General features: G+C 36.6%; 1 protein-coding gene across 2 annotated transcripts in view; it reads left to right on the top strand.

Annotated features, from left to right (window-relative positions):
- ATG2B (autophagy related 2B) overlaps positions 1–13,033 on the top strand; it is a 43,481-nt gene extending 30,448 nt beyond the window's left edge. For both annotated transcript variants that reach the window (XM_052693339.1, XM_052693338.1), the window contains exons 31-42: positions 208–434; positions 995–1,103; positions 2,051–2,245; positions 2,797–2,898; positions 4,398–4,476; positions 5,378–5,582; positions 6,512–6,581; positions 7,554–7,636; positions 8,148–8,269; positions 8,439–8,593; positions 9,499–9,648; positions 10,385–13,033. In XM_052693339.1, coding sequence (XP_052549299.1) covers positions 208–434; positions 995–1,103; positions 2,051–2,245; positions 2,797–2,898; positions 4,398–4,476; positions 5,378–5,582; positions 6,512–6,581; positions 7,554–7,636; positions 8,148–8,269; positions 8,439–8,593; positions 9,499–9,648; positions 10,385–10,615 — 1,728 coding nt within the window. In that variant the 3' untranslated portion in view covers positions 10,616–13,033. The remainder of the gene's footprint in view (positions 1–207; positions 435–994; positions 1,104–2,050; positions 2,246–2,796; positions 2,899–4,397; positions 4,477–5,377; positions 5,583–6,511; positions 6,582–7,553; positions 7,637–8,147; positions 8,270–8,438; positions 8,594–9,498; positions 9,649–10,384) is intronic.
- The last annotated feature ends 12,536 nt before the right edge of the window (positions 13,034–25,569 follow it).

Below are 25,569 nucleotides of genomic sequence, written 5' to 3'. Positions count from 1 at the left end.
TCTTCACTTAAGCTCAGTTTTTCATTTATTCTTATGTGATTTTTGGTTTTTGTTACTGTATAGATATCATTCCTAAACCAAACCTGTTGTATAGCCTTCAGAAAACAGTATAGAACAGTTTTTTTTCATATGAAAAAAAAAAACCATCTTAGTAAGGAATGTGTATTTTATCTTCTCGATGTTATTTATCTTTATGTATATTTTTAGGAGAAAGAAGAAGAACCAGTAATAAGAAAACTGGTTGATGATGCAATTTTGATAAAGGAAAATCATTTCAGTCAACCTGTGAAAAAAACAGATGCAAGCAAAGCTCCACTTCATTTTCCTGTTCCTCTGGTACGCTACGTTGTGAAGGAAATCTCTCTTATTTGGCATCTTTATGGTGGAAGGGATTTTGGGTCTGCACCACCAACATCTCCAGCTAAAAGTTTTGTGTAAGTATTTGGCATAGTTCTGAACATTAGTACATTTTAAAATACTTTATTTCCCTTTGATTTGAGATTGCATAGTAAGATTAACCTTAAGTCGTCTTCTCTTAACTCCTTTGTTCCTTCCACACAAGAAATGTCCTTACTTAATCTATCTCAGTGTATGTTCCCAATGTCTTAAGCTGAACAATCTGGATTTTTGCTGTGGCATTTGATTTATTAATTTATTTTGAGAGTGGAGTAATGGTTTTGCTTTTAAGTGTTATATGAAAAATAAAATTTCCTAAGCAGGTGGAGCTTAAGGAGTGTAAGCAACTATTGCTGTAGTAGGTGGGATGTAATTTGAAGGAAGTCCTGTAAACTAAAGATGAATTAATGTTATCATGGGCAAAATTTATGAAAGTTAATTTGATGGGAAACATACAGCTAAGCATTCCATGTCAGTGTTTATTACTTAGTAATAGAATGGGATTTTTTGGTTAACATTAACTTCCAGTCTCTGTTCATAGTGAGATGGCTTTAAGTTAGTCAAGAAAAGTGTTCTTTTTTTCTTTTTTCTCCCACAGAAGTCCCCATAGTTCTCCTTCTCATACACCCACAAGACATGGAAGGAGTACGGCTTGTGGGGGAAGAGGAAGAAACCCAGACTTCCTTATGGAAATACAGTTAAGCAAGGTGAATGACAAAAATCTTCTGCCATAGCTGTGAAAATATATTACATGCTATACTGGTTTAATAGCAGCTTTCCATTTGAGTTGAGCAGGCTTTCTTCCAATAGCACCTGTCTACATCCAGTGTGGACTTGAATGCCTGCAGGGATGGGGCATCCACAACCTAAAATGAAGAAACTACTATAAAAACCAAGCAGTTTCTTAGGAGTATTTATGACCAACTTATGTTTTCCATTTCATCTCAAGATTTTTTACGTGTATCTTCAGTACAGAGCACTTCATTCAGCATTTCTTAAAGTCTCAGTACATGGCCGGTAGAACACTGTTCAACTTGCTATGTGTGGCCTACCCCATTGGAGAAAAGGAGAGGACTTGAGACAAGTCATGATTTGTAGGTAACCACAGGTCTTTGATTGAGGATCTCATCAAGAGGTGAAGAAGAAGAAATTCAGAACAGCATAGAATTTAGGAAGGCTAAGTCGTTACAATTTGTCAGGACTAACGTGGACAGTGGGTGATTTAAAAAGAACAAAAAAAAGGAAACTGAGACTGGAAGAAGCTACTTGAGAAGTCTGTTTGAAAAGGAAGAAATGAAGCATAGAATTGCTATGTTGCATAATATGCACTTCTACACACTGAAAGAAAGAGGAAGTAAAACAACAGCGTGGAGTCCATACTAAAATGAGAAGCAAAACTTGTTCTTCATTTTATACTGCTTACTATTTGACCTGGCTTGCATCTGCATCCTAAAATACAAATATTTTACACAAATATGAATTGAAAGATTTATGTTAGGTGCACAAAAATTTAAAATAGTGAACTGAGTTCTTAGGGTTTCTTAAGCATGAGTTTGTGTGTGGCTTTTTTTGTCTATTTGTTTTTAGTAATATTCTTTTTAAAAATTGTTTATCACTGAAATGGATTGTGCTGTATTCTTTTATATTTTAAAAGGTGAAATTCCAGCATGAAGTATACCCCCAAAGTGCTGCAGAAGGTGAATCTGGTCTGTTGGAACAACCAGTGTCACGGCAGATTTTTATTGTTCAAGACTTGGAGATCAGAGATCGCTTAGCTACATCACAGATGAATAAATTTCTCTATCTATACTGTAGTAAGGAGATGCCCAGAAAAGCACATTCAAACATGGTACTGTTATGGAATGCTTTAATTCATTTATAACTATAGAAGCTGAACTGTCTTTATGGAAGTTATAAGCAGTTACTGATCTTTCAAAAAGAGGAACAAGAGTGAGGTCACAGAGCAATGGAAGTCATTTAAATGATTACTGTTATTTTTCGTGACTCCCTAAGAAGTCATTGTAAATATTAGTATGTCAGATTAATTTTCCATTTTTCTTTAGAAATGTGTGCAGGACTACATTAGTAGCTTTCAGATTTTTGTTCTGAACAAGCATCTACTTCTCAGCATATTCTTAAATTTCACTACGCATACAGAGTTGTACTTTTGATATATTCCAGTCTTATTGATTTTATAATTTACAAATATTTTTCAAATTTTCTTACTATTAACTTTGTTAAAAAATGAAATTGAAGTAATTGCACATCACCAGATTTATAAGTGGCACATTAAAACAAATCAGTCTAGAGGTTTAGAGATAAACATCTGTCCTACTGAGTGTTCTGAGATGTAATAATTGTGAACGTTACTACTTTTTATTTACCTTGGTTATTCCTCAGTTAACAGTTAAAGCATTACATGTCCGACCAGAGTCTGGCAGATCCCCACAGGAATGTTGTTTACGCGTTTCGTTAATGCCACTTCGCCTCAATATTGACCAGGTTGGTTGTGCTCATGCAAAAATATTGATTGATTCCCTTCGTTTTTTATTTTTTTTTATTTTTTTTATTTTTATTTTTACTTGTGACACTTAGACCTGGTTTTATGGGGTTGCTACCTCACGTTTGGTAACTTTTAGTTATAGCCATTCATATCTGGGTCTCAGTTTCTGTTTATGTCCGTGTTGGAACTTGTCTAGTGTGATAGCTAGTACAGTGACTAGCCTTTTTTGTTTGTTTGTTTTTAATCTAGAAACTAACTATGTAGCTGGCTGTTTTCTCAAGACTACCAGTTTGTCTTTTGCAGTTTCTGATGATTTTTACATGTTTTGAAGTGGGGATATCTAAAAAGCATAATGCTTATGTAATCTTGCTTTGTTTGCTAGTGAAGTCGTTTTGGTGGTTTTACTGGAAGAATGTTAATCATTAAACCAGAAGCTGTTCACAGCATTTTAGTCAAGGGCACTTGACACTTAAGGACCGCTGACATACTGTGAATCCTTGAGTCTCATTATCAATGGCAGTGGTGTGAGGAATAGAACCAGGAGAAATTATTCTATATTTATTTGCAAGCCTTTGTACAAATTATTTTTCACTTACTATTTTTTTTTTTTTTTTTTTTTGTACTAGTGAGGAAGATATGTATCTCTGTGCATACAAATTTCAAGTGTAAGCATTACTTTTTGTAGAGGAATTTTTTGCTTAATTGAGTATCTACGAAGAGATGTTTCTCCAAGGGCACAGTTAGGAATTCCCCACCTACCTTTGCTCAAGAATAGAGTCATAGAATCATTGAGGTTGGAGAAACCTGTAAGATAGTCTAGTCCAACCATCAACTGAATAGTTTGTAACAATTTTGTATAGAAAATTGTGTTTTTTGCCATCCAGTGAGGAAATACGTTCTATCTTAATAGCTTTAATGCTTATGTTTCATAATGTAACCACCTTTTATGACTTCTGTAAAATAAAAGACAGCTTTCCTGGAAGTAGAGAGTTGCATTCAATCAAAACAACAACAACAATAACAACAAAAACAAACAGACAAACAAAAAAAAAACAACCAAGAAGGAAACAAAAGAAAAGAAAGCCCAGATGTCGCTTATTACAGGATGCACAAGACAAAAGTGTGATGCATCTTTCAAAAAAGCAAACAATGTAATAATATGAAGACATTAACAAGACATAAAACAACGGTAGAGGTATAAATGCCTTTTACTGAAACACTGGTGAGAGCTGATCAAGAATGATGGGTCTGACATTAGGAGAAGTGAATATAAAGTAAATTTCAATGCACTTTTAATGGAAAACAGAGTAAAGTGTATAACCATTAAAACACTTGGGTTCTGGAACAGGCTTCGCTAAGAGAGAAGTTTGCTTCATATTTATAGGGAGAAAAAAGACCTGTGACTGTAGGATTGTGGTGATTGTCATTGTTCTAAGAGATTTTAGATGTTTTTGTTTATTGTTTTTAAATCTGTTTATATTTTTTTTGTTGACACCAGGATGCCTTGTTTTTCCTGAAGGACTTTTTCACTAGCCTCTCTGCAGAAGTGGAACTCTTAGTTACTCCAGATCCTGAAGGTAAACTTCAAAATTTCTAACACAAATGTGTTCTTCCTGTTTTAATGTGTGTACATATGTATAAATAGACATACAAGTTTTAATGTATAAAATAAGTTATGATACTGACCAAAAATCAACAGTAGTGCTTAACTTTTTAAAAAATATATAAACTTTGGGTATTTTTGGTTTTGTGTTTTGTAAACACCAAGGATTTTCAACATTTGGGAACTCTTCTGTATAAAATGTTTCACCGAAATTAGAGCATGTTGAATAAGAACTTCTGGAAAATTTGAGTAATGTGTATATAACAATTGAGAGTCACTGTTAGATTTAAGCAAAAACGTTATTTCATACTTCTTGCATAAATTAATATGTCTGTCTGACAGTTTGGGGTTGTGTAACTCCTGGGGAAGAAACAGAGGTCAGTTTTATAACTAAGCAGGACAAAATGTATATGTACAGTTAAATCAACACTTCAACTGCACATCTGATCAAAAAAAGCCTTACATTTTGAAATGCACTTTTTCTCTTTTAACTATATCAGTGAGTTTGTTAGCAGCTGGGATTTACGTATTTCAATTGAGACATCATATTGAAATGCTTTAGTAATGAAGTACTATCTATGTTCTTATTCAGATTGGATGGTTTATTTTTGCTGATGCATAAGACTCAACTTAAGCTTCTTATAATGATTTGTAATGGTAGCTAAGTTAGTATCCAAGAGAATCTAACTATTATCCTGCTAGTAACATTTGTAAGTACTGTAATGTAATGTAATTAGTAGTAGTTACTAATTAATGTAATTATGCTATATTAGTATTTACAAGGGTTGAGGTATAGATGAGTTAAGGTATAAAATGACTGTATAAAATGGAAAAATATGAGTCTGTTTACTATGCATAATCTTTTATCATTTTAGTTAAAAAGTCTCCTGGTGCTGAAGTTACTTGTAGTTTGCCCAGGTATGCCAGTAGCCTTAAGGACCCAAGTCCAGTCATTTCTTTCTCATCACACAAGCAAACAAGTGAAAACGGTAGCGTTGATGCTATGGATGTCATTAATGGGGATGATCACCGTTTCTCACAAGAAGTGACATCATACAGTGATCAGCCAGTATTTTTCAGGTAAATTTTAATTAAAACATTTCAAGAGACCAACAGCTATTTTACTGATTGTTTTAAGGAAGTACGGTGATAAACTTATGTATCTTAAGCACAGTTGTGGTGGTGATTTATTCACTAATAAGAGAAATGAAATGTATTTATTTCCATAACTGGAAAGTAAATAATGAATTTTTAATGAACTTTAGCAAACTACTGTGCACTGGAGAAGAAAACGAATCAAAGCAGTGCCATGTACAAAACCAGTAATTTATTTTGCAAATATATAAAAAGAGCAGTCTTTGTACTTTGACAATGTAAATTAGATCTAATATAAATAGGTATGAGAATACTTGAAACAAAGTACATAAAAGAAATCACAGGAGAGGGATGAGATTGAAATACCACAAGAGAAACTCTGAATGTGTTCCTGACTGAGAATTGATTACAATAATTGCAGCTTGTTTTGCAGAAGCTTTTTCTTCATTATGTATTCAGACTGTAAGTGAAGATGTTTGTTTTGGTAAGCAGGGCAGAGCCAAATTATGAGAGAATGGCTGTGGTTCTGTTCTTATCAAATATATCACCAAAAGAATTTTTGATTAAGTTTCATCATTTGCAGTATATTTTCCCTCTCTGCAAAATTCATGCTGTGAAAATTGGGGGAAGGTGTTCATGTTCAGACTTAGTAGCGCTTCTGCGGTATTGTTAAAATTATTGTAAATATTAACTTTGTCAAGAGGGTAATAAATCAAGAAAAGCTAAATTTGCAGTTTGTACACTTATTCCACAATACTTCAGCACTAGCATGATGTCTAGAGGATTTGAGGTTTTTATAGTAAGTGGTGTGGCATCCCGTTCTGGGAGAATGGGAAACCATGGGTTTCTTTTGAAAGGATTCCCTTATTTCTTATTGCTGTTCCTAACTCTAAAATTTCCTCTGTGTATCTTAGAGAGTTTCGTTTTACATCAGAAGTTCCGATACGGCTTGATTACCATGGCAAACATGTATCAATGGATCAGGTTTGTGTATATTGCTGATTCTGTAGAACAAAATGTTCTGTTTTTCTCCCATAAGATTTGGGCTATATATATTTATTTGTTTGTTTGTTTATTTATTTTGTTCCCATTGATGCAATCCTGAGAATCATAGAGCTCTTCTTTTTTTGCAGTTTCAATAAAGCTTAAACTTGATTTTATTTCACCCTTACTCTGAATACTGAGAAGTAGCACTTCCCGGTATGATTAATGGAATGAGTCTTGATAGTCATATTTATAAGCTCAGTGACTGGCTAGAAGTCTTCTACGGAATTGTGGTGGCCTTCAAAAAATACCAGGATTGTTTTTCTCCTTAATGCCGGAATATTTTTGTTTTGGCCCTATCCTTTGCAATGTGTCGGTTTCATTCGTAATATCAGAGTGTGGTACAGATTTAAAATAAAATTGCTCATATTTCTTTTTAAAATATATATTATCAGATTGTTTTTATTAATTATCATATTGAATTTTGTATAGCATGCCTCAGAAAATCCTGTTTGCAAAGCTGGATTTTTTGTTCTGATGGCAAATCAGTAAGAGAACAAACAAATAAAAGCAGCAACATTTTGAACAACCAACATCCAAAGTAGGAAGGGTTAGGGTAGGGTTAGGGTTAGTAACCCAAAGTAACTTGAAATAGCAGCTCTATAATACCTGAAACATAGTAGTGCCACAGATGTTTTCATTATTTGTTCTACCTTAGTATTTATGAAGTGCCCTCTTCATGTTTTCCATAGAGTAGCTGATTAAATTGGATTTTAACTTTTTGCAAGTTTTCATATAACTTGCAAATCAACTGATCATGAGATTCATAGTGCTATGACTAGTGGCATTTGGGTTTTGGTGGGACAATCAGTTTAGGCAGAAATGCCTTCAGAAAGAGTTAAGATTGAAATTATCTCTCACAGGCAGTGTTGATGGGTGAATTTTTATGTTAACAAAATGTTTTACTTACAGGGGACACTAGCTGGGATTCTTATTGGGCTTGCACAGTTAAACTGCTCAGAATTAAAGCTGAAGAGACTTTGTTATAGGCATGGGTAAGTTAATTAAATTTTAGCTAACATCAGAATTCCAAATTGGATATATTTACAGTGAATAACCAAGTATACCAAGCAAAAAAGCAAATTCTCTGATAACATACATTTCTCCATTTCAGTATTTATAGTGAGTATTTAATTTTGAGTAGGCCTTAAAAAATTTCTGGTCAATTGCTTTTTGAATTATACAGAAACTATACTGGAGAAATATTTTTGAATTGACAGGTAAAAGAACATCTATTTTCAGGAAACTACTTAATATATTTGCTATGCTCTATAATTTTACTTGTGTTTGTTTCCTGTTGAACTGGATGTAGTATACAGTTTTGAACTTTGCTTTTGTGAGGCACGTGAAACATTTTTGCTAGCTAAAGGCTAACACAAGATAACACTTGAAATTGGCTTACCTCTTGTTTGAATGACATCTTTGCTTATTTCAATGAATACTACATTTATTTTATCAGGAATTCTTTGTGTTTTTTTTTAATAATAATAATTTTATTTATTTCAGTTTATTAGGTGTTGATAAATTGTTTTCCTATGCCATCAGTGAATGGCTCAATGATATAAAGAAAAACCAGCTGCCAGGAATTTTGGGAGGAGTAGGACCTATGCATTCACTAGTGCAGTTAGGTAAGCTAAATTTAATTTCTGTTCAGGCTCACAGTGACTTTTTTTTTAATTCTTCTTTTCATTGCTTTGTTTTTGTTTTCTTTTCCTAAAACAGCAACAACAAAACACTGGTAACTTGTTGCTATTTCCTCTCAATGCATCCTGAGAACTTACTAACTCTTCATTTCAGTTCAAGGTCTGAAAGACTTGGTGTGGTTGCCAATCGAGCAGTACCGAAAGGATGGCCGTATCGTAAGGGGCTTTCAAAGAGGAGCAGCATCTTTTGGTACTTCAACTGCAATGGCAGCCCTGGAGCTAACAAACAGAATGGTTCAGACAATACAGGTACAGTGTATTGCATGTAAAGTTAAGTGTAAGTGAGAAGTGTTGCTAGTTAGTGCTTTATGTTAAGCTAATTTCTTAATGCTATGCTTTAGCTTGGGAGAACAGGTAAGAATAAGTAAGTGTTGTACTACTAGGAAAACAGAGATGAGATTAGGCAAGGATTGTGGCAGTTTGAATGATTTCATCAAATGAAACATCTAGAAATTGTACTGAACTGTTGGCCAGCACCCAGACTATTACCTGTTTCTTAGAATACCTTGTGTGGTATTGGAGAGACTAATCAGCAAAATGCTTAGCAGCACTAAGAACATTTCTGATATTAAGAAACATCTTGCACATGTTTTCTCCAGTAATAGATCCTGAAAACTTTTTGAAAACATTTTCTGTACTTATTCATTGAAGAGGAAGAAGAAGTAATAGACAGTAACTCTACTCATGGTTTAAAGTGCTAACAAATTTATGTTCCTTAATGTTAAATACCTAATGATAAAATATTTTTACCGCCTAACTTTGCAAAGATTGTATATGTGCCCAAAACCTGATATTTTTCACGAAGGGAAATGTCTGATTTTGTGCATGCAAGAAAATATATCATTGTTCAAATATTTCAGAGTAGTTTCATTTTGAATGTTTTCTACAGGTTAGAAGATGCTTTTGAAGCAACAACAGTTGGGGGGAGTAGGGAGGAAGCTAAAAAAAACTTTCGTTATTTGTTGTTTCATTTCTGAACTTAATAGTTAAAACCGCACCCATTTTAGAAGTTATTGTAGTACAGAACTTTAATCAGATGTAAATGACTATTATTTGATAATTTGTTTCAATTATGTTTCCCTACAAGTAGCTTAAATATGGGATGAAATACTGAAATAAGACTTTTTTGTTTTATTTCTGTTGCTGATCATCAGGTGGCTGCAGAAACAGCGTATGATATGGTATCACCAGGGCCAACTTTTATTGAAACAAAAAAGATTAAACGATTCCCTCGCCATCGTTTGGCACATCAGCCAGTAGATCTACGAGAAGGTGTTGCCAAAGCATACAGTGTTGTAAAAGAGGTGAGTGCAAATGTAACTGTCCTTAATAAAATGTAAGAAATATCAGAAAAGACCAAGCAAATAGTATGTGAGATGCTAGGTTAAGCCGAGCAGATTACATTTTGGACAAGACTATGTTCATCAGTAGTTTCAAACTAATATAAGCCTTGTATGGTTTAAATAAAAATTAGTTAAGGTGTTAGACAGAGAAGCATGAGTACATCTTCAGTTTTGAGATTTTACTATTGTTCAGAAGCATATAAGGCTTTTTTTAAACACCATTAATTTTGAGATTGTTAGTGTAATGCTGCATGCAGACAAGTAAAAGCTCTGTCTAATATGTTGTCAAGGTAAAGAGAAGTTAGTTAGAATGCTGATGTTTTGTTGTTTTTTTTGGGTTTTTTGTTGAACTTTTTGTATTTTAGTTCTTGTTGTGTGTAGTTCTTGAGGAAATTAAGTCTCAGCTGGGGAGTTTTCAGTTAATTCCGTTGTGTTTTGAATAGCGAAGAGTAGCCCAGAACGTCTTCCTTTATTTACGAGAAATACCACCAGAAGTTGCTTCAGTCATTTTCATCTGTAAGATCGTGGTAGTGTTATTTTTAAGCCTCGTTAGAAGGGTTAAATCAGATTTGTCTAAATGTAGTTGTATCACAGTTGAATTACAAAAAAAAAATACTGAGCAGTTTAAGTTGCTCTTTAAATTAGGAGAGTTTGCTTTGTTGTCTTTGGCATAACTAATTTGTTATTTTTTTCAAAGGGAATTACGGACACAGCCCAAACCATCTATGAGACTGCTGCTCGTGAGCATGAAAACAGAGGGGTAACTGGAGCAGTAGGAGGAGTCCTCCGCCAAATTCCACCAACTGTGGTGAAACCTTTCATTGTTGCAACAGAGGCAACCTCAAATGTTCTAGGTGGAATGAGAAACCAGATCAGGCCAGATGTGCGTCAAGAAGAGTCTCAGAAATGGCGCCTTGGGGAAGACTGAATTTATAAATAAAGCTCAGCAAGTCTAGAAATGCAGAAGATTTTCCCGTTGGCAGCCTTAGATGAAGCTCAATTTGTTTTGCTCATCTCAGGAACAAGCAAGGTTTTTGCCTATTAGCAGAACATCCAACCAAAAATACTTATGAAGTGGAAAGCAAATTGGTACTTGCTTATGCTGTGTGCTACCAATACATTTGGTAGATAGTGCCAAACATAACAAAGCATGTGCTGCCAACTCAAGAGACATGCTTGCTCTATTCCGTTTACCATATTTTTCTTGGTAGATAAAACATCTGAAGCAGCAGCCTATATGATGAAACTAAGTATACTTCAGAGAAGGTTTTTGAACAGTCAAGAAACTGTATTCAATAAAGGGCTCTGCAGATGCTCTTCACTGACTAAAAGATAACAGCTTTTATTTTGGATTTGAGATATGGAGGCATGTAATATGGAAGCAGATAAGATAATATCATTTAGTGATCGTAAGCATTGCTTTTAGTGTGGCACTTAAGGAGCAATCTTGATAACCGTTCAGAATTTAAATTCAGTGTTGATACACCTGTGAACAGGATTTGTTTCTCAATATTAAATACCTACGTCTGTGGGTCTTTGAAGAAACTGAATGTTGCAGAAATGTTCTCTTGTGTTGCACTTTAAAGGATATGGCCTGTATATTGTGCTTTTTTATAGTGTGAATAAAATGTAATGTGCATTATCCTTTATGTGGTTAAAAGCTTAAATAAGTAATTGATAAAAAGCATCATTTGATGATGATTCTACAGAAAGTGTCTTAAATTTATTTAAACTGCTTGTTATATGTAAAAACACTCTTGTCTTCTGTTACACTGATTACAAAGCTAAAAATAACTGTTCTTCAAGAAAATAGCAGTTACGTATTGTAGCGGAAAGTTCTTTGTAAGAATGAGGAATTCTAAGTAAACTCAAATTATTTTATAACATCATGGTTTAAAGTCTCCACAAAATTTAATTATCTGCTTTTATTTAAGGTTGCAAAGTTGCTGCTCTTAACAAGATACTTTTTTAATTTAAATCTTGCATCATCAGTTATTTGACAGTGAGCAGTTGGAGCCATTTAATTTGAACTGGGAATAGTTGAGGATTTGAAAAACAAAAACCTTCAAAAATGAAAGTTAATTCTGACACTCTTTATGGTTTAGTAGGGGAACAGGATCTCTGCAGAGCTTTCCTGAGCCACTGATAGCACACTGTTTCTGGGAAATTAAAAGGCTAGATGCTAGCTGTGCAGGAGTAAACCTTTAATCCTTGTACTTGCAAAGACTGGGGGATAAAAAGTAAAAACTACTTTGAATAGAAAACTACTTATTTTGAATTTCAGCAGCTTAGTAGTTTGGGTGACCAATTGGAACATTAGTTTTTGCCAGTCCTGTTGTTGTTCTGCAGATATGCCATGGACAAATCTCTGCTGAAAGGTGCTTTTTGTTTGACTTGAATCTCTAAGGGTGATCAGATAGTCTCCTTCTTCTTTTTTTTTTTTTTTTTTTTTTTTTTTTTTAAATAATCTGCCGTTAGCAGAAACTTTGCTGATATACTGTATTGCAGGGCAAAAGTAGCATATGAAGAAAAACAGTATAATATTAAGATGAATAAGCATTAACTAGCTGTTCCTGGACACCAAAGAATTTGTGTGGAGGGTAAATGATTTGTAAGAGAGATCCCCTCTGCTGGAATGACTATTGAAGACTGCTTTTATTATTTTTAATAAAAGACATCTATTTGCAAGCAAGTTCTTATGTGGGTGGAAGGTGCTTTTAGAAAGTTGGCTTTCATTCACTGGGATCTTCATAGTTGTATGTTTTGAAGACCTGATAATTTCATTTAAGCAACATGTTGTTAGCAGAAGGAAATCCTTCTGAGAGGACAAATACCTGCATATGTGCAATACCTCCATATATGAAATACTTTCTGATGTAAAAATACTTGCTGCAGTTCATATTTTTCTTCAGTAATGTTACTAAATGCTTCAGTGAGAGCTAAAAGCTGAGCATTTTGCACAGGGATGAGTTCCATGCTTGCTCTTCCACACCTCCTGAATGCCTTCTGAAGAAGTGGTAATGAATCAGTGCAAGTAAGTAGCAATTAATTATTTTCAATTACAGTTACTATACTACATCCTTTCTTCTGGTCTAGTTCATCTAGTTAATGGAAGTACACTGTAACAGTGTAAATCTGCATGTTTTCTTCCTTTTTGACATTGCTTAAAAGAAGCATTGGCATTTCAATGTTCATTTTCCATTCTGTCATCATCTGGTTGTACAGGAGTGCGGTTTGAACATATTTTTATACGAGGGCATGCTCTCAAGGTAAAACATTTTATAGAGTGTTTGTTGACAATACAGATTGTACAAATTATTAAACTTTAAACGTTTCACTATTTAAACCCTTGCGTTTATTTCTTGTACTTTATTGAGCCTTTTCTGGGAAGCGTAAGATTTTTTTCCTTAATTTTATTTTAGTGACCAGTTTGTTAACTTTTAAATGTCTATTCTGTATTGTTTTTGATTTCAGTAACATCATGTAGCCCTGGATATTTTAAAAAACAAAACCACTCCTCAGACTGTGCATTGTGTTTTGGAGCGGCTTGTTTTAAATCAAGATCTATGTTGCCTATCAGAGGTTCTGCTCAGTACTTAAGACTTTTGAGGCATTTAATTCACCAAATAGAGTTAGACAGAATGGATTTCCTGGGAATCAAGGCTATAAGATATGAGGGCTGCTCCGAAAGTAATGCCTCCTATTCTGTTGGCCCATAACATCAGGGCAGATGGTGGTGGTATGACAGTAGAGGTTGAACCTTCCTGCCAGTATCTCATTACATTTTGTCCCTACGTGACAGGTGGCAGCAGAGGGGCAGTCAGGTACAAAATGGGATCTGACATCGAAGTGTGGATGGAGGAAAAGTGTGTAATTGAGTGTGGAAAAAAATTGCACCTATTGACATTCATTGACACTTGCTAAACATTTATGGAGCCAACAGTAGCTGTTGGCACAGTGAGGAGACAGGTGGTGCATTTCAGCAGTGGCAAAAGAAATGTGAAAGACAAAGCATGATTTTGATTGCCATGTACAGAAGAGTGTCTCATTTGCACAAGCTGTTGGGTTATATCCAGGGAGAAGTGTGTGGATATGAACATCTGCTTCAGTGTGTTGGAGACAGAGGCAGCAATGTTGGAATATCTCAAAGTTTATGTCAGGTGAGTCCCATAAATGTTCATTCAGGAACAGAAAGAACCCGTATGCAAGTTTGTCAGGACTCACTGAGCCACTATGAGGCTGCAGGCGACAGTTTCCTGGATGGTGTCACCAGTGGTGAGATGTGGTACCACTACTATGAGAGAAAGTCAAAATGGCAGTCGAGGGAGAGGTGACATGAAATCTCCATCAAAGAAAAGGTGCAAGATGCAGCCAACAATGGGTGAAGTGATAACAGGGACAGGAAAGGGGTGATACTTCTGGATTTCTTGGAACCCAGACAAATCATCAACTCTGACCGCTTCATCACAATGCTGACTAAGCTGAAAGCTCAAACTTCCGGAGTCAGGACAGAGGAAAAGGCAACCTTTGTCTTGCAACACAATAATGCCATACCAGTTTGGAGCATATTGCTGATCCTGGCTGGACCGTCCTAACACATCTACTGTATAGTCCTGATTTGATGCTTTCTGACTTCTATCCAGCAATGAAAGATGGACTCATGGGCAATGATGCCACCACAACAGCTGTGAAACAGTGGGTCACTTCTGCTGGTGCAGATTTTTTTGAATGCAGCATGCAGGCTTCTGTTCATCTCTGGTAAAATACATAGCCGATGTTGGTGACTACACTGAACACTAGTGTTTTGTTGCTGAGAACTCCATCAAATAGTGTTACTGTGATCTTTTTAAATCTGTTGTCATTTCCATGGAAACAAATAGAAGGCATTGCTTTTGGAGTAGCCTGTGCATGCTGCTGTAGTTTTGTTAGCATGGATCTGTGAAAATGTACTTATGTTTTCTGCTGAAATCAGTTTGTATAGATATTAACGAGCATTTCTCATTGTTTCAGTATGTGAACAGGCATAGACCATTTTCTCTAACACAAATTCTGTAACACTGAACTAACACTGCTACTCCTATTACTTAGCCAGATGCTCAGGCTCAGAAGTGTCTATTGGGATTTTCTTACACATCCAATCTAGGAATCTGTGGGTGCCTAGGAACTACCTGACAGACAGATAGACTTTGATACAAAAAAAACCCCCACCTTTGTTCCACAAGAATCTTTACAGCGACTGTAAGCAACAAATGCTTCCATGCAAAAACAGCTACTGTTTACTTACAGGTATCAATGGACAGTTACTAAATATCAGCTTTTTAGTAATGCAATATACTCTATGTTTGCTTGTGTTGTGATATGCACTAGGTCGTTCACCAGTGAATTTATATGTGCTTAATGGTTGCACCTGATTTTATGTTTTCATTAAGTGGTTAATTGTGGTCATACCTCACTCAGTTCCATTTACAGTTATTTGAGTTGGCAAGAAAGGTTTTCTAATAAACCAAAAAGCTCTTAAATGAGCTTTCAGAAAGGGTGGTCAGGCACTGGAATGGACTGCCCAGGGAGGTGGTGGAGTCACCGAGCCTGGGGGTGTTCAAGGAAAGACTGGATGTTGTGTTGAGGGACATGGTTTAGTGGGAGCTATTGGGAATAGGTGAACAGTTGGACTGGGTGATCTTTTAGGTCTTTTCCAACCTTGGTGATTCTATGATTCTATGATTATGAAAGAGACACTTTTTCTGAACATTTTCCATACCTTTGCAAACGTGGTACTGATTTTACTTTAAATATTGGAACATAAGCATTTGTCAAGCAGTGAAATCCAAGAATTTGTTTAGAATGGTTAAATACTTCCAAATACCCTGCATTTCACAGTAGTGCAAGCATTCTCAGAAAAGATGTGGCTGTTGAAGTCATGTTTGAATCCATACTGTGCATAATTCTCTCAGTCTCTGGACCTTATGTTCTAAGTTTCTGACAACTGCTTTAAGTTGCAGTATGTGCTGAATCTTGTTTACAACTTAAAAAATTAAACACTGTATTAGGTACATGAATACGTATCATGCCTTTATACTGAATTAATAGTGAATTACAGACAAAACCACAGGTGTTTGTGTAAATGTTTGTGTATATTTTTTATCTCTTTGCATTTATAGTAGTTTTGTGGTGTTGTATATAGTTTGCAAGAGTAAAGAGTGTAATCTCATGAGCTAGAAACCACTGTTGAAGGAATTTACACTTTCAACTTGAATTATTTTGCTTAAAGTTCTTGTGTTCTCAATCTGTGTGATAAATATTTTTAGACTATGATTTATCTGGTGCTAAATATGTATATTTTCACTTATTAAAATATTGAAAGGCCTGAATACAAATAGGTGGTCCTGGTAAATATGCTTAATGGAAGAAAAAAAAAAAAAAAGGAAAAAAAAACAACAACCAGGTTTGTAACAGTACCTAAATAAAAATATTAATTTGTTCCCTGAGTTGGTTTTCTCTACTTATGAATGAAAATAATACAGCAAAAATTATCCCCACATATCAAAAGTTAATGCCAAAGCTTTTTAACCTATCTGGCTACACAGCTGTAATTAATAATTCCTTCAGGCTCTTGGTATGATGCCCTCTTCAAGTGCTTAGTTACAGCTACCGGAAAAGACTCTAGAAAGGCCGAGTACTCAAATCCTGGTGGCAGTGCAGTGTTCCTGCTGCATTTTGTAATGTTTTTATAGCTTAAAAACTAAAACAATAAAAATTCAAGAAGCCTGGATGGCTATTTGGTCTATGAGCAACTCACATTTAAGAAGAAAATTTATTCCTACTGGCCCTCCTTTCATCCATCCCCCTCCCACCCCCACATTTTTCTTTTAAGCAAGACTTCAGGTGAATTGCAATTCTTTTATATTGACATAAAGCTCTCAAGTTTTTCTTTATGGAATTTGTAGAAGAGAAGAGAGGGACTTTTTTATTCACAGGCAAGGTGGACAAGAATCTTATTCCACTTTCCTAAATGTTGCTCATGAAAGTGATCAAGGCTATTTTAACAAATGCTTTGCTGAGGAGAAATAGGGAAAAATTTGGGATTAGTCATTACTCATGATGAGAGAGTCTCTCTTTTCACTTGTACCCAATGCTTCCTTTCATACATCAAGAGAGATGAAGTTACAAAAACTCCTCCTTTGCAGCCTGTGCTTTCCAAGATCATGGGGTCCCATCTGATACTCCTGAGAAAACAATTATGTAAAATCTTCTACTAAGTGGTTCTCTGAATTTAAGGCTGCCATAATTTAAGTTTGTGTCCGTAAATCTTATATCTACCTTGTCAGAATATAAGGCTTCCTTTTGCTTGAATGAGCTCTGGGGAGATCAGCCAGAATGGCACAAGATGGAAATGCAACTCAAAGAGAATGTCAAAGAAGATCTATTTCTCTTCATGATAGCAAGGTAGTCTCCTAATGTCTCAGAGTTTGTCCCAGGAGCAGAAACTAAGATTCTACACCTATGGCACTTCAGCTAGCTGAGAATTTATGGGAAGCCAACAGTATGCCACCAACCAGAAGCAATGTGAGCTGGAGTCCTTGAAATGCATTGCTAATTTTCTGACTGATGATGAGCCAGACTGATTTGTTAGTTATTTACTTTCCTCGTAGTGATTTTTTTTCTTTTAATTTTCAAATGTGCTATTAAGCACTTTTTTTTTTTTTTTTCTTCCCCAGTGTAGCAGAAATGCTGAGTCACAGCCTGAACCACTGATTGAGCACCTGGTGAAGGCAGGGCCAATCTAGGGGAGCGCAGGTGCATGCAGTGCAGCTGAATGATCAGAAGGGGTGAAATCAGGATTGGCTCCTTCCCAGACCTCATTTAAGGGATGGCAGTGGAGGCAAGGGTATTTTGCTGGAGGTCCTTGTGTTTTGAGGCCTTCTGGTAAGCAGCTATTTTCCTATTTCTGTGGCTGTTGCATTTAAGCAAATTCTCACTTGTTGTAGCCTAGGACTTTGCTTCCCTGCTACTATTGCTCTGCTTTCCATCACTTTATGGGCTTCACATTGTTGATTCATATCTCTAGCAAATAGAACCATCTGGTATTATAATACACTATTATAAACTGCATAAAGCTGCTTTTTTTTTTTTTTTTTTTTTTTTTTTTTTTTTTTTTTTTTTTTGTGGTAGTTCTCATTTCAGAGCTATTTTCTTCTAGAGTGGAGTGATTAGATACCCACAGAATTTATTGAGGGTCAGCAGTGAAATATTTGTTGTCTAACAGGCAAGAAAACAGTTCAAGCTTGTTAGATACTTGTAGTTAGAATTTCTGAAGTAGATAAATGCAGTGTAATTCTGTTCCTTAACTCAGTTACGTATCTAATTTGCCTTGCTGTTGATTTCATTCTTTACTAGGAATTTGAGTGCTGAATTTGACTTTTACAGGCCAGGTGTACAAGGTTTCAGAAAAGAAGAAAATGACTTTGGTTTTAGGGATGTGGACTGCCCTGTGTCCTTCATGACAGCACTCAATAGAATGAGGGCTTGGTCCAGTATCACTCACGTGCACAAAGGTAAAATGTGCACCAGTAATCAGCAAGTCTCAGCTGTATCAGTAAGAGAACTTTAATTGCAACACTTGGCAGTTCTTTGATACTGGAAACTTGCAGGTGATTCTATTAACTCCATTGATCTCACAACACTTTTTTCTCTTCTGTTTACTCATGTTGGAAATGCGTCTTACTGTTCATACAACAAAGTCTAAGAGATTTGTTTGTAAGCAAAAGGAGTTGTGAGCAATGAGGCATTTTGACAGTACTATGCTATTTATTCTAACAATTGCAGTTTGTGTGCAAATGGCAGGTCAAGGGAATTGAAGGGGTATGGGAATGGTGATGCTGGGTAATGAAAGGAAAAATTGGTGACAGCAGGATGTGCCACAGGAGTGTTTGCAGGATGATGGCCTGCGTATTGCGAAGTTTATCTTTTGATACGAACAGTAATTCACAGATCTGGATCCATTACTGCTGATGGAAAGACAAACAGCACATGGACCTGGCAATGGCAGATAAGTGTGGATATGTGAAAGATGTTTGTACAAACACTTGGTGCTGTGGGAAGAAGGCTAATATAAAATCATAACAGCAGTGCAGGAGGATGGAAAAAGTAGTGCTCAGTTGTGTAAACAGGTTATTTATACAGATCCCACTTAAATACAGTTCCTGGTACCATTTATCTCCTTAGTAATGTTTAACAGATCTGAAATGTTTTCTGGAATCACTCAATAAAATTAAATGCTTTACAGTTTTTATGGCATTTCTTTGTGTACTTGGTGCCAAAAGTATCTTCAAGAGCACTAAAGGTATTTATTTTAAGCATAAGACCTTCAGTGACGGTCTTGAATTCCATTTTCTCATTGCTTGTTAGAGCTATTTAGTTCTTTCTTGTAGTGACAAATAATATTTTTGTTCTTTTCCATGTCACTTCTGCCTCTGAGTGCTTTCTTTCCTGGAACAGTCAGCAGGCCAAATTTAGCAGATGTAAGTGAGGGAGGAGTAATTATATCAAGTTCACTGAAGTGACTCCTCCCAGTTCATAGCTAAGTTTCATTCAGATCAGTCAAAAATACCATTTCAGGACTCTGCTTTGTATTTTTACTGTTTCCTAAGAGCAGCAATTTAGTACCATGAAGCAACTTTTTCCTTTTTTTCTTCATAGACCAGCATTGATGCCCTCGTGTCTAAATTCTTGACTAACACAATCTAGTTTGACAATTCATGGAGGGGGAAAAAAAAAAAAAATATGACCTCCAAGTTTGAGAAGATCTGTTGATGTGAATTATAAACTGGGCTCTGTCTCTTTGAAATATCCCAGGGACAGTGCAGAAATAACAGGAGGCAATTACGAAGGAGCGCGTCCCACTGCATTAACCATTAATGCCTCTACGTTTTTGCCTGGAGCCTCTCGTATCATTTAATGCAAAGATCCACACTGACACTGAGAGAGAAGGTTTTCAAATGTGATTTTCATCATAACCATCTTTCTTTGTTGTCCTCGGCCTGATTTTTTTCTGATGCTGCTTCCTATTAATTGTGAAGCCTAGGAATAGGTTTAAACAGAGGTTTGGGAAGATACAGTAAGGAATAAAGTTGAGCAGTATCTTTATTTCTGCTTCCCTGAGATTTGCTGATAAGTACTCTTTTGTCTGAATTATTTGATCAATAGAGCAGCTAACCAAAGGGCGTTTGCTTGAATTTAAACTTGCAAATGAAAGAAAGGAAAAGCAGGTTCCTGAGATTAATTTTGGAGTCTTGGAAAACGGTTTGTTTCTTTTCCTGCGCAATTTAGGAGCAGGTATTCAAAGAGCCCTGCTGGTGTTGCTGAATATCAGTTCTTCATACCCGTTGCTTGCACAAAACTCATTTATGCAGCAAAATTAATATTGGATAGGTAAAGGATAATAAGCCCAGTTTATCTATCTGAACAAAGGCTCCTGAGCTGAGGAGGAAAGCTGTGGATGTATGTGTCCTTCCCTGGCCTCAAGAGCAGAAGCTGTGACTTTAGAACCACACATCTGTACAATGCTTGTAGGGAGATGACAGGACAGCCTGCAGATGCCCCCTGTGTGCCTTCCTGCTTGTATCTTCTGTGTTCTCAGCAAGAATGAAAAAAGGAAAAAAAAAAGTTCCCTAATTATAACAAGGATAAAGTAAGAGTTTGAGGAGAACTAAAAGAGAAGACTCCTTCAAATTCTTTACTGCTGGAAAATTGAAGAGGCCTCTTAGTGTAAGACAATGAACTGGAAGTGTTTGACAGACTAAGACCAGTCTGCAGGGGAACTTCCACATGGCTGAACCTGTGCTTGTTTTGCTGAAAGCTGTTTCACTCTTCAGATTGCTTTTCTGTTTAAAATCAAGTGCTAGACTTCAAGCAGCAATAAACCACATTCAAGACAAGTTTCCAAATCTTGAATTTCATCAGTTTTTAGAAATGCCAGCTACTGCTATAAATGCAAAAAAAAAAAAAAAAAAAAAAAAAAAAAAAAAAAAAAAAAAAAAAGATTGAAATGTGTTTTCAGAGTTAGGTCATTTACATCAAAATGAGCAGCTCTGCTGTCTTCTATGGATAAAACTTCATCCCAGGCAAAAATTTTGTATAGGAAATACCTGTACAGAAGACAGTGCAAACGATCTATCAGCCCGGGACAGAAAGTGCTGAACAATGGCTGTCAAGACCTGCACCTGATGCTGAATGCAATCTTGAGTACTGCCATGTGCACCCACTGCAAGGCAAGTTTAAGTTGCAGCATGTTAAGTTATATATGAAAGACTGACAGATGTTGCACATTCTGCAGCGATTATGGAAAACATTTCCTGAAGGTTAGCAATAATTTCCCCGAGTTTTCTCATCTTCAAAAGGGAAGATTTTCAGCTCTTCAAAATGATATGCTGGAGTTGAGTCTTCAGAACAAATTGGCCATGCTGGTAGGAAATACTGCAAATGAAGAAATGCTATTGGGAGAGAATAAGCTGTTATGGTATTACCTGCAGTCATTCACAGAGCCCACGGAATGTCACAGAGAATTAAGCACTGCTGTTTTCCAAGTCACCTACAGCTGAAGTGATGCATTTTTATATGACAAACACTACATTAATTACCATCAGGTTCTCTTTCAATAGAGAAAGCAATTAAAGGCTCACTAAAGGCTCACTTAGGGTATGCACATTTATGTGGACTCTCAAAGAATAATGGTAATTGCTTTGTGTTGCAATGTTAAAAATACGTGCATTGTTTATGGTAAAGCAGATTAGAAGAAAAAAATTGTAGATATTTAGTCAAATACCTTGAATGGTGACAATGCAGTGTCACGTTAAGTTTAGGGGACCTGTCTGTTAATGGGATGTATTGGCATGATACATTATAGTTGCATGACTACCTCTCAAATGGTGTGATGATGCTAAAAACCATTTTGCCCTTTGGAGAGGACAGGATGTGGTTTCCAGTAGTAAACTCAGTTCCTTGAAGTAGACACTCAGAGGATGCTGGTAATAAGTTGAGGAAAGATGACTCTAATTTAGCAGCTGTCAGTTGAGCCAGACAGAGACCATTAAATACGTAAATGCAAAATTCTAACCTCTGCAAGATCAGTCACATTAGTATCTTCTTACATTCTCCGGGAAGAATTTCAGAGAAGTTACATTCCTATAGGCAGACAGTTTATGAGCACTTGTAACTGTTAACTGTCTTGCTTATTGACTTGCCGCTCAGCATCTGGAAGCAATGCTTTCTATTTTGCTTGCATTTCCACTTGTACTGAGATAACTGAAACTGTGCTGTGTTGGTGAGATGATGTGGTATAGCATCGATATCACTTGTAATAGTAGTTTAAGTGGTCCAATTGGCAGACTTTACCAGTAATAGAAAGGACAGACAAGCAAAGCCTTGATAACATTAAAACATGTACAGAGTTTTGTTTTATCTGCAGTAGATTTTACTTAGTGCATTTTATCTGCTGTAGCCGTTTTACAAGGTTACAAAATAAAGCTTTTAGGTGTCTGCAAGGCTTGGCTGTGAGTAATCCCTCATCACAATTATATCCAGCAGAATAGTGAGACAAAGGTGAGCTGAAGTTAGTCATACATGTACTTCAGCTATTTCTATAATAATGGAGAAGATGTGTAAGTGCTTGCTTGAAAAGACATTTCAAATTCTATACAAATAGCAGATTCACAGCAGTGTGTGGAGAATAACATATGGACAATTAAAAGAAGCAGTGATTCATCCTCTCAGATACAAGACTTTATGAAAAGAAACTTAGATTATAACTGTCATTCAGCTTAATGTTTGACTGTATTTATAAACCCATTGTGTTTTTCTCTGGCAGCAAAGTGATGGAGATAAAAACAAAAAAAACAAAAAAACAAAAAAAACAAAAAAACAAAAAAAACACTGTTGCAGTGAGTTCAGCAGGAACCAAACCCCAAGCCTTTCTTCTGGGAAAGCAGTAATTCGGTTCTACCAGGAGAGGCTGCTCAGCAGCTGCTGAGGAAGGGAAAACCTCACTGGGCTGCGGCTCGCACGTTCACGTGTGCCCTCTGATTTTAGACAGCCTGATTGAAAGGTTCCTGCCCCTTTGTATCTGTGTGTGTGTGCTCTCCCCATGAGGCCCTGGAACACAACCAGCCTTAAGGCAGTGTTTCAACAGTGGCAATGGGCCCCCCCTCTTACAATGCCATATCTGTCTGTTTATTGGTATTTTTTCCCCCACTTCTTTATTTGTGACAGTGCACGGTTAGGAGTTTGAATTCTTAGGCCAAGTGAAGCAATACTGTCTCTCTTCTCAGCACTGGCACAGCATGGTGGAGTGCTGTGTCCAGTTCAGGCTCCCCGGTACAAGAAATGATGGATTTAATAGAATGAGTCCAGCACAGGTGTGCTAAAGTGATTAATAGAATGGAGCATTTCTCATATGAGGGATGAGTGATGAAGGTGGAGTGTGGAGTAGAGAGAGCCTGAGGGGATGCAATCAGTGTGTACAAATACCAGATGGGAAGGGACGAAGATGAGCCAGGCTCCTCTCAGTAGTGCCCAATGGCAGAATAGGAGGAAATGGGTAAAAATTATAATCCTTGAAATTCCATCTGAATGTAGGAAAATACTTTTTATTTTACTTTTTATTGCTTTCATATTTATGTATTTATTCATTACTGTGAGAGTGGTCAGCCACTGGAACAGGCTGCCTAGAGTGGCTCTGGAGCCACTATCCTTAGAGATGCTGAAAACCTCACTGGACGTGGTTCTGGGCAGCCTGCTGCAGCTGACTCTGCTTGAGCTGAGGTGTTGGAACTGGATGATCTCAGGACATTTCTCTCAAATAAATGATTCTCCATCTCTGAGCCCTACTCCAAAGTGGACACTGTTTGGAAATAATCTCCATTCAGTTTCAATATTTCCATAACACAGGATGTTGAAGTCTTGGAAAATTATTAACATTGCATCTAAATGTGTTTTCTTCATCTTTATGGGTGGACGGAGGAAATGCTTTTGAAATATTGAGACTAAACAGTTGGATGTATTTACTTCATATAAAATATACATTTAGCAATGGTCATGCAAAACAGTTTAGGATACCGCAGAATTCTGTGCAAACATCCTTAGAAGCCTGTTCAGCTGTTGACAGACCTTTTTACCTCTCTCTTCTGGCAACAGCATTTCTGAATGTTCATCTGTAGAAAGGAAGGACATGAATTGTTTCTTGTTAACATGTCATCTAGCATGTACCCCTATTAGTTCTCAGTCCCTCTGACTCTTCTCTCATGCACTTGCTTTTCCTGATTCTCTCTGTCTCATCTCTTCAGATCTCAGATTCACATGTTCTCAAAGACACTCTTCCACTGTGGTTCAGCTGTGACATGCTGATGTTGTCCCTGAAGCATCTCAGGCGTTGGCTATGAATGGTACGTATTCCTCCTTTTCTGAGGAGTTGTCAACATTGTCACTTCACTCCTGGGATGGCAACAATATCTTCAGCTGCTTGGAATTCATTCAACTCACCTTGCATCAGTTGGTTAGTTTTCAGCTTTATGTCAAACAACACCTTGTTTGCACAGAGCAGCGTTATGAGAGCTGCTCCAAAAGTAATGCCTCCTATTTTATAACGTTGGCCCACAACACCAGAGTTAGATGTTGCTGGTAAGGCAGTAGAAGCTAAGCCTTCTGACCATTATTCAATTATGTTTTGTTATTGTGTGACAGATAGCAGCAGAGGGGCTGCCTGACATGGAAGTGTGGATGAAGCAAAGGTGTATGGTGTTCTCCATGCAGAAAAAATGGCACCCATTGACATTCATAAATGCTTGCTGAATGTTTCTGGAGACCAAACAGTGGATGTGAGCACAGTGAGGTGGTGAATGGTGTGTGTCAGTGATGGTGGTGGCAGATTACCTGCACTGGTGCAAACTGTGATGGTGGATTACTTGCACTGGTACAGACTGTTACAAGCACGGCATGCAGGCTCTTGTTCATGGTTGGTGAAAATGTACAGCTAATGGTAGTAACTACACTGAAAAATAGCATTTTGTCATTGAGAATTTCCTCTATCAAGCAATGTCATTTTGCTCGTTGTGTCTGTTGTAGTTTTCATGGAAATAAATAGGAGGCACTACTTTCAAAGTGACCTTACATACATTGACTTCTGCATCTGTGGAAGGAAATAGTCATGCTGAGGATCATAGATCTCTGAATATCTGCAAGTCTTAGGTGAGTGTGTTTTCTAGGCAGCATGTGAGAAAGCCCTGACATGCCATTCATAGAATTGAAAAGTATCAGGCTGATAAGAAACTGCCTGCGTGTACCTGCGGTGCATCTTGCTTTGAATCACAGACTTCTATTTTGAATTTTAATTTCTGAGTTTTGACAGAGCTCTGCTCTCTGTTCATGGGCAAAAAGTTTCTCAGGAAGCAGAAAGAAAGAGGTCAATGCACATGTTATAGGAAGGCAGAGTTGGAGTGCAGATGTTTATGTCTGGTCTACTAGGTCAAGTCCTCCAGAACAATTAAAACAACCAAAATAGACTGAAACAGGAAAGGAGTTGCAATAGCCAGAGAAAAGGAACACTAATGTCTTTTGTCTACTTTTAAAGAAAAATATAAGTAATGTATTTCCCTAGTATGCTTCTACGCATCACCAACAAATGACATTTTACTTTAACCCCTACCTTTCAGGAAAACCTTGTCTTGCTCTGCAATCCTTCCTCAAATGAAATGAGAGATGGGCATGCAGCAGCTTTGTTGTCCTCTCTGACAAGGGCTTTTTAACTATGTGGGTAACGTTAGGAGCTTTGCGGTGTTTCAGTGTTCTTCCCTGATACAGGTAATTAAGGAGAATAAAGTGCTTTAATGTTTG

The sequence above is a fragment of the Tympanuchus pallidicinctus genome, unplaced genomic scaffold (genome assembly GCF_026119805.1).
Source record: "Tympanuchus pallidicinctus isolate F22 unplaced genomic scaffold, pur_lepc_1.0 scaffold3, whole genome shotgun sequence".
NCBI lineage: Eukaryota > Metazoa > Chordata > Aves > Galliformes > Phasianidae > Tympanuchus > Tympanuchus pallidicinctus.
This window is presented reverse-complemented; position numbering and strand designations above follow the sequence as displayed.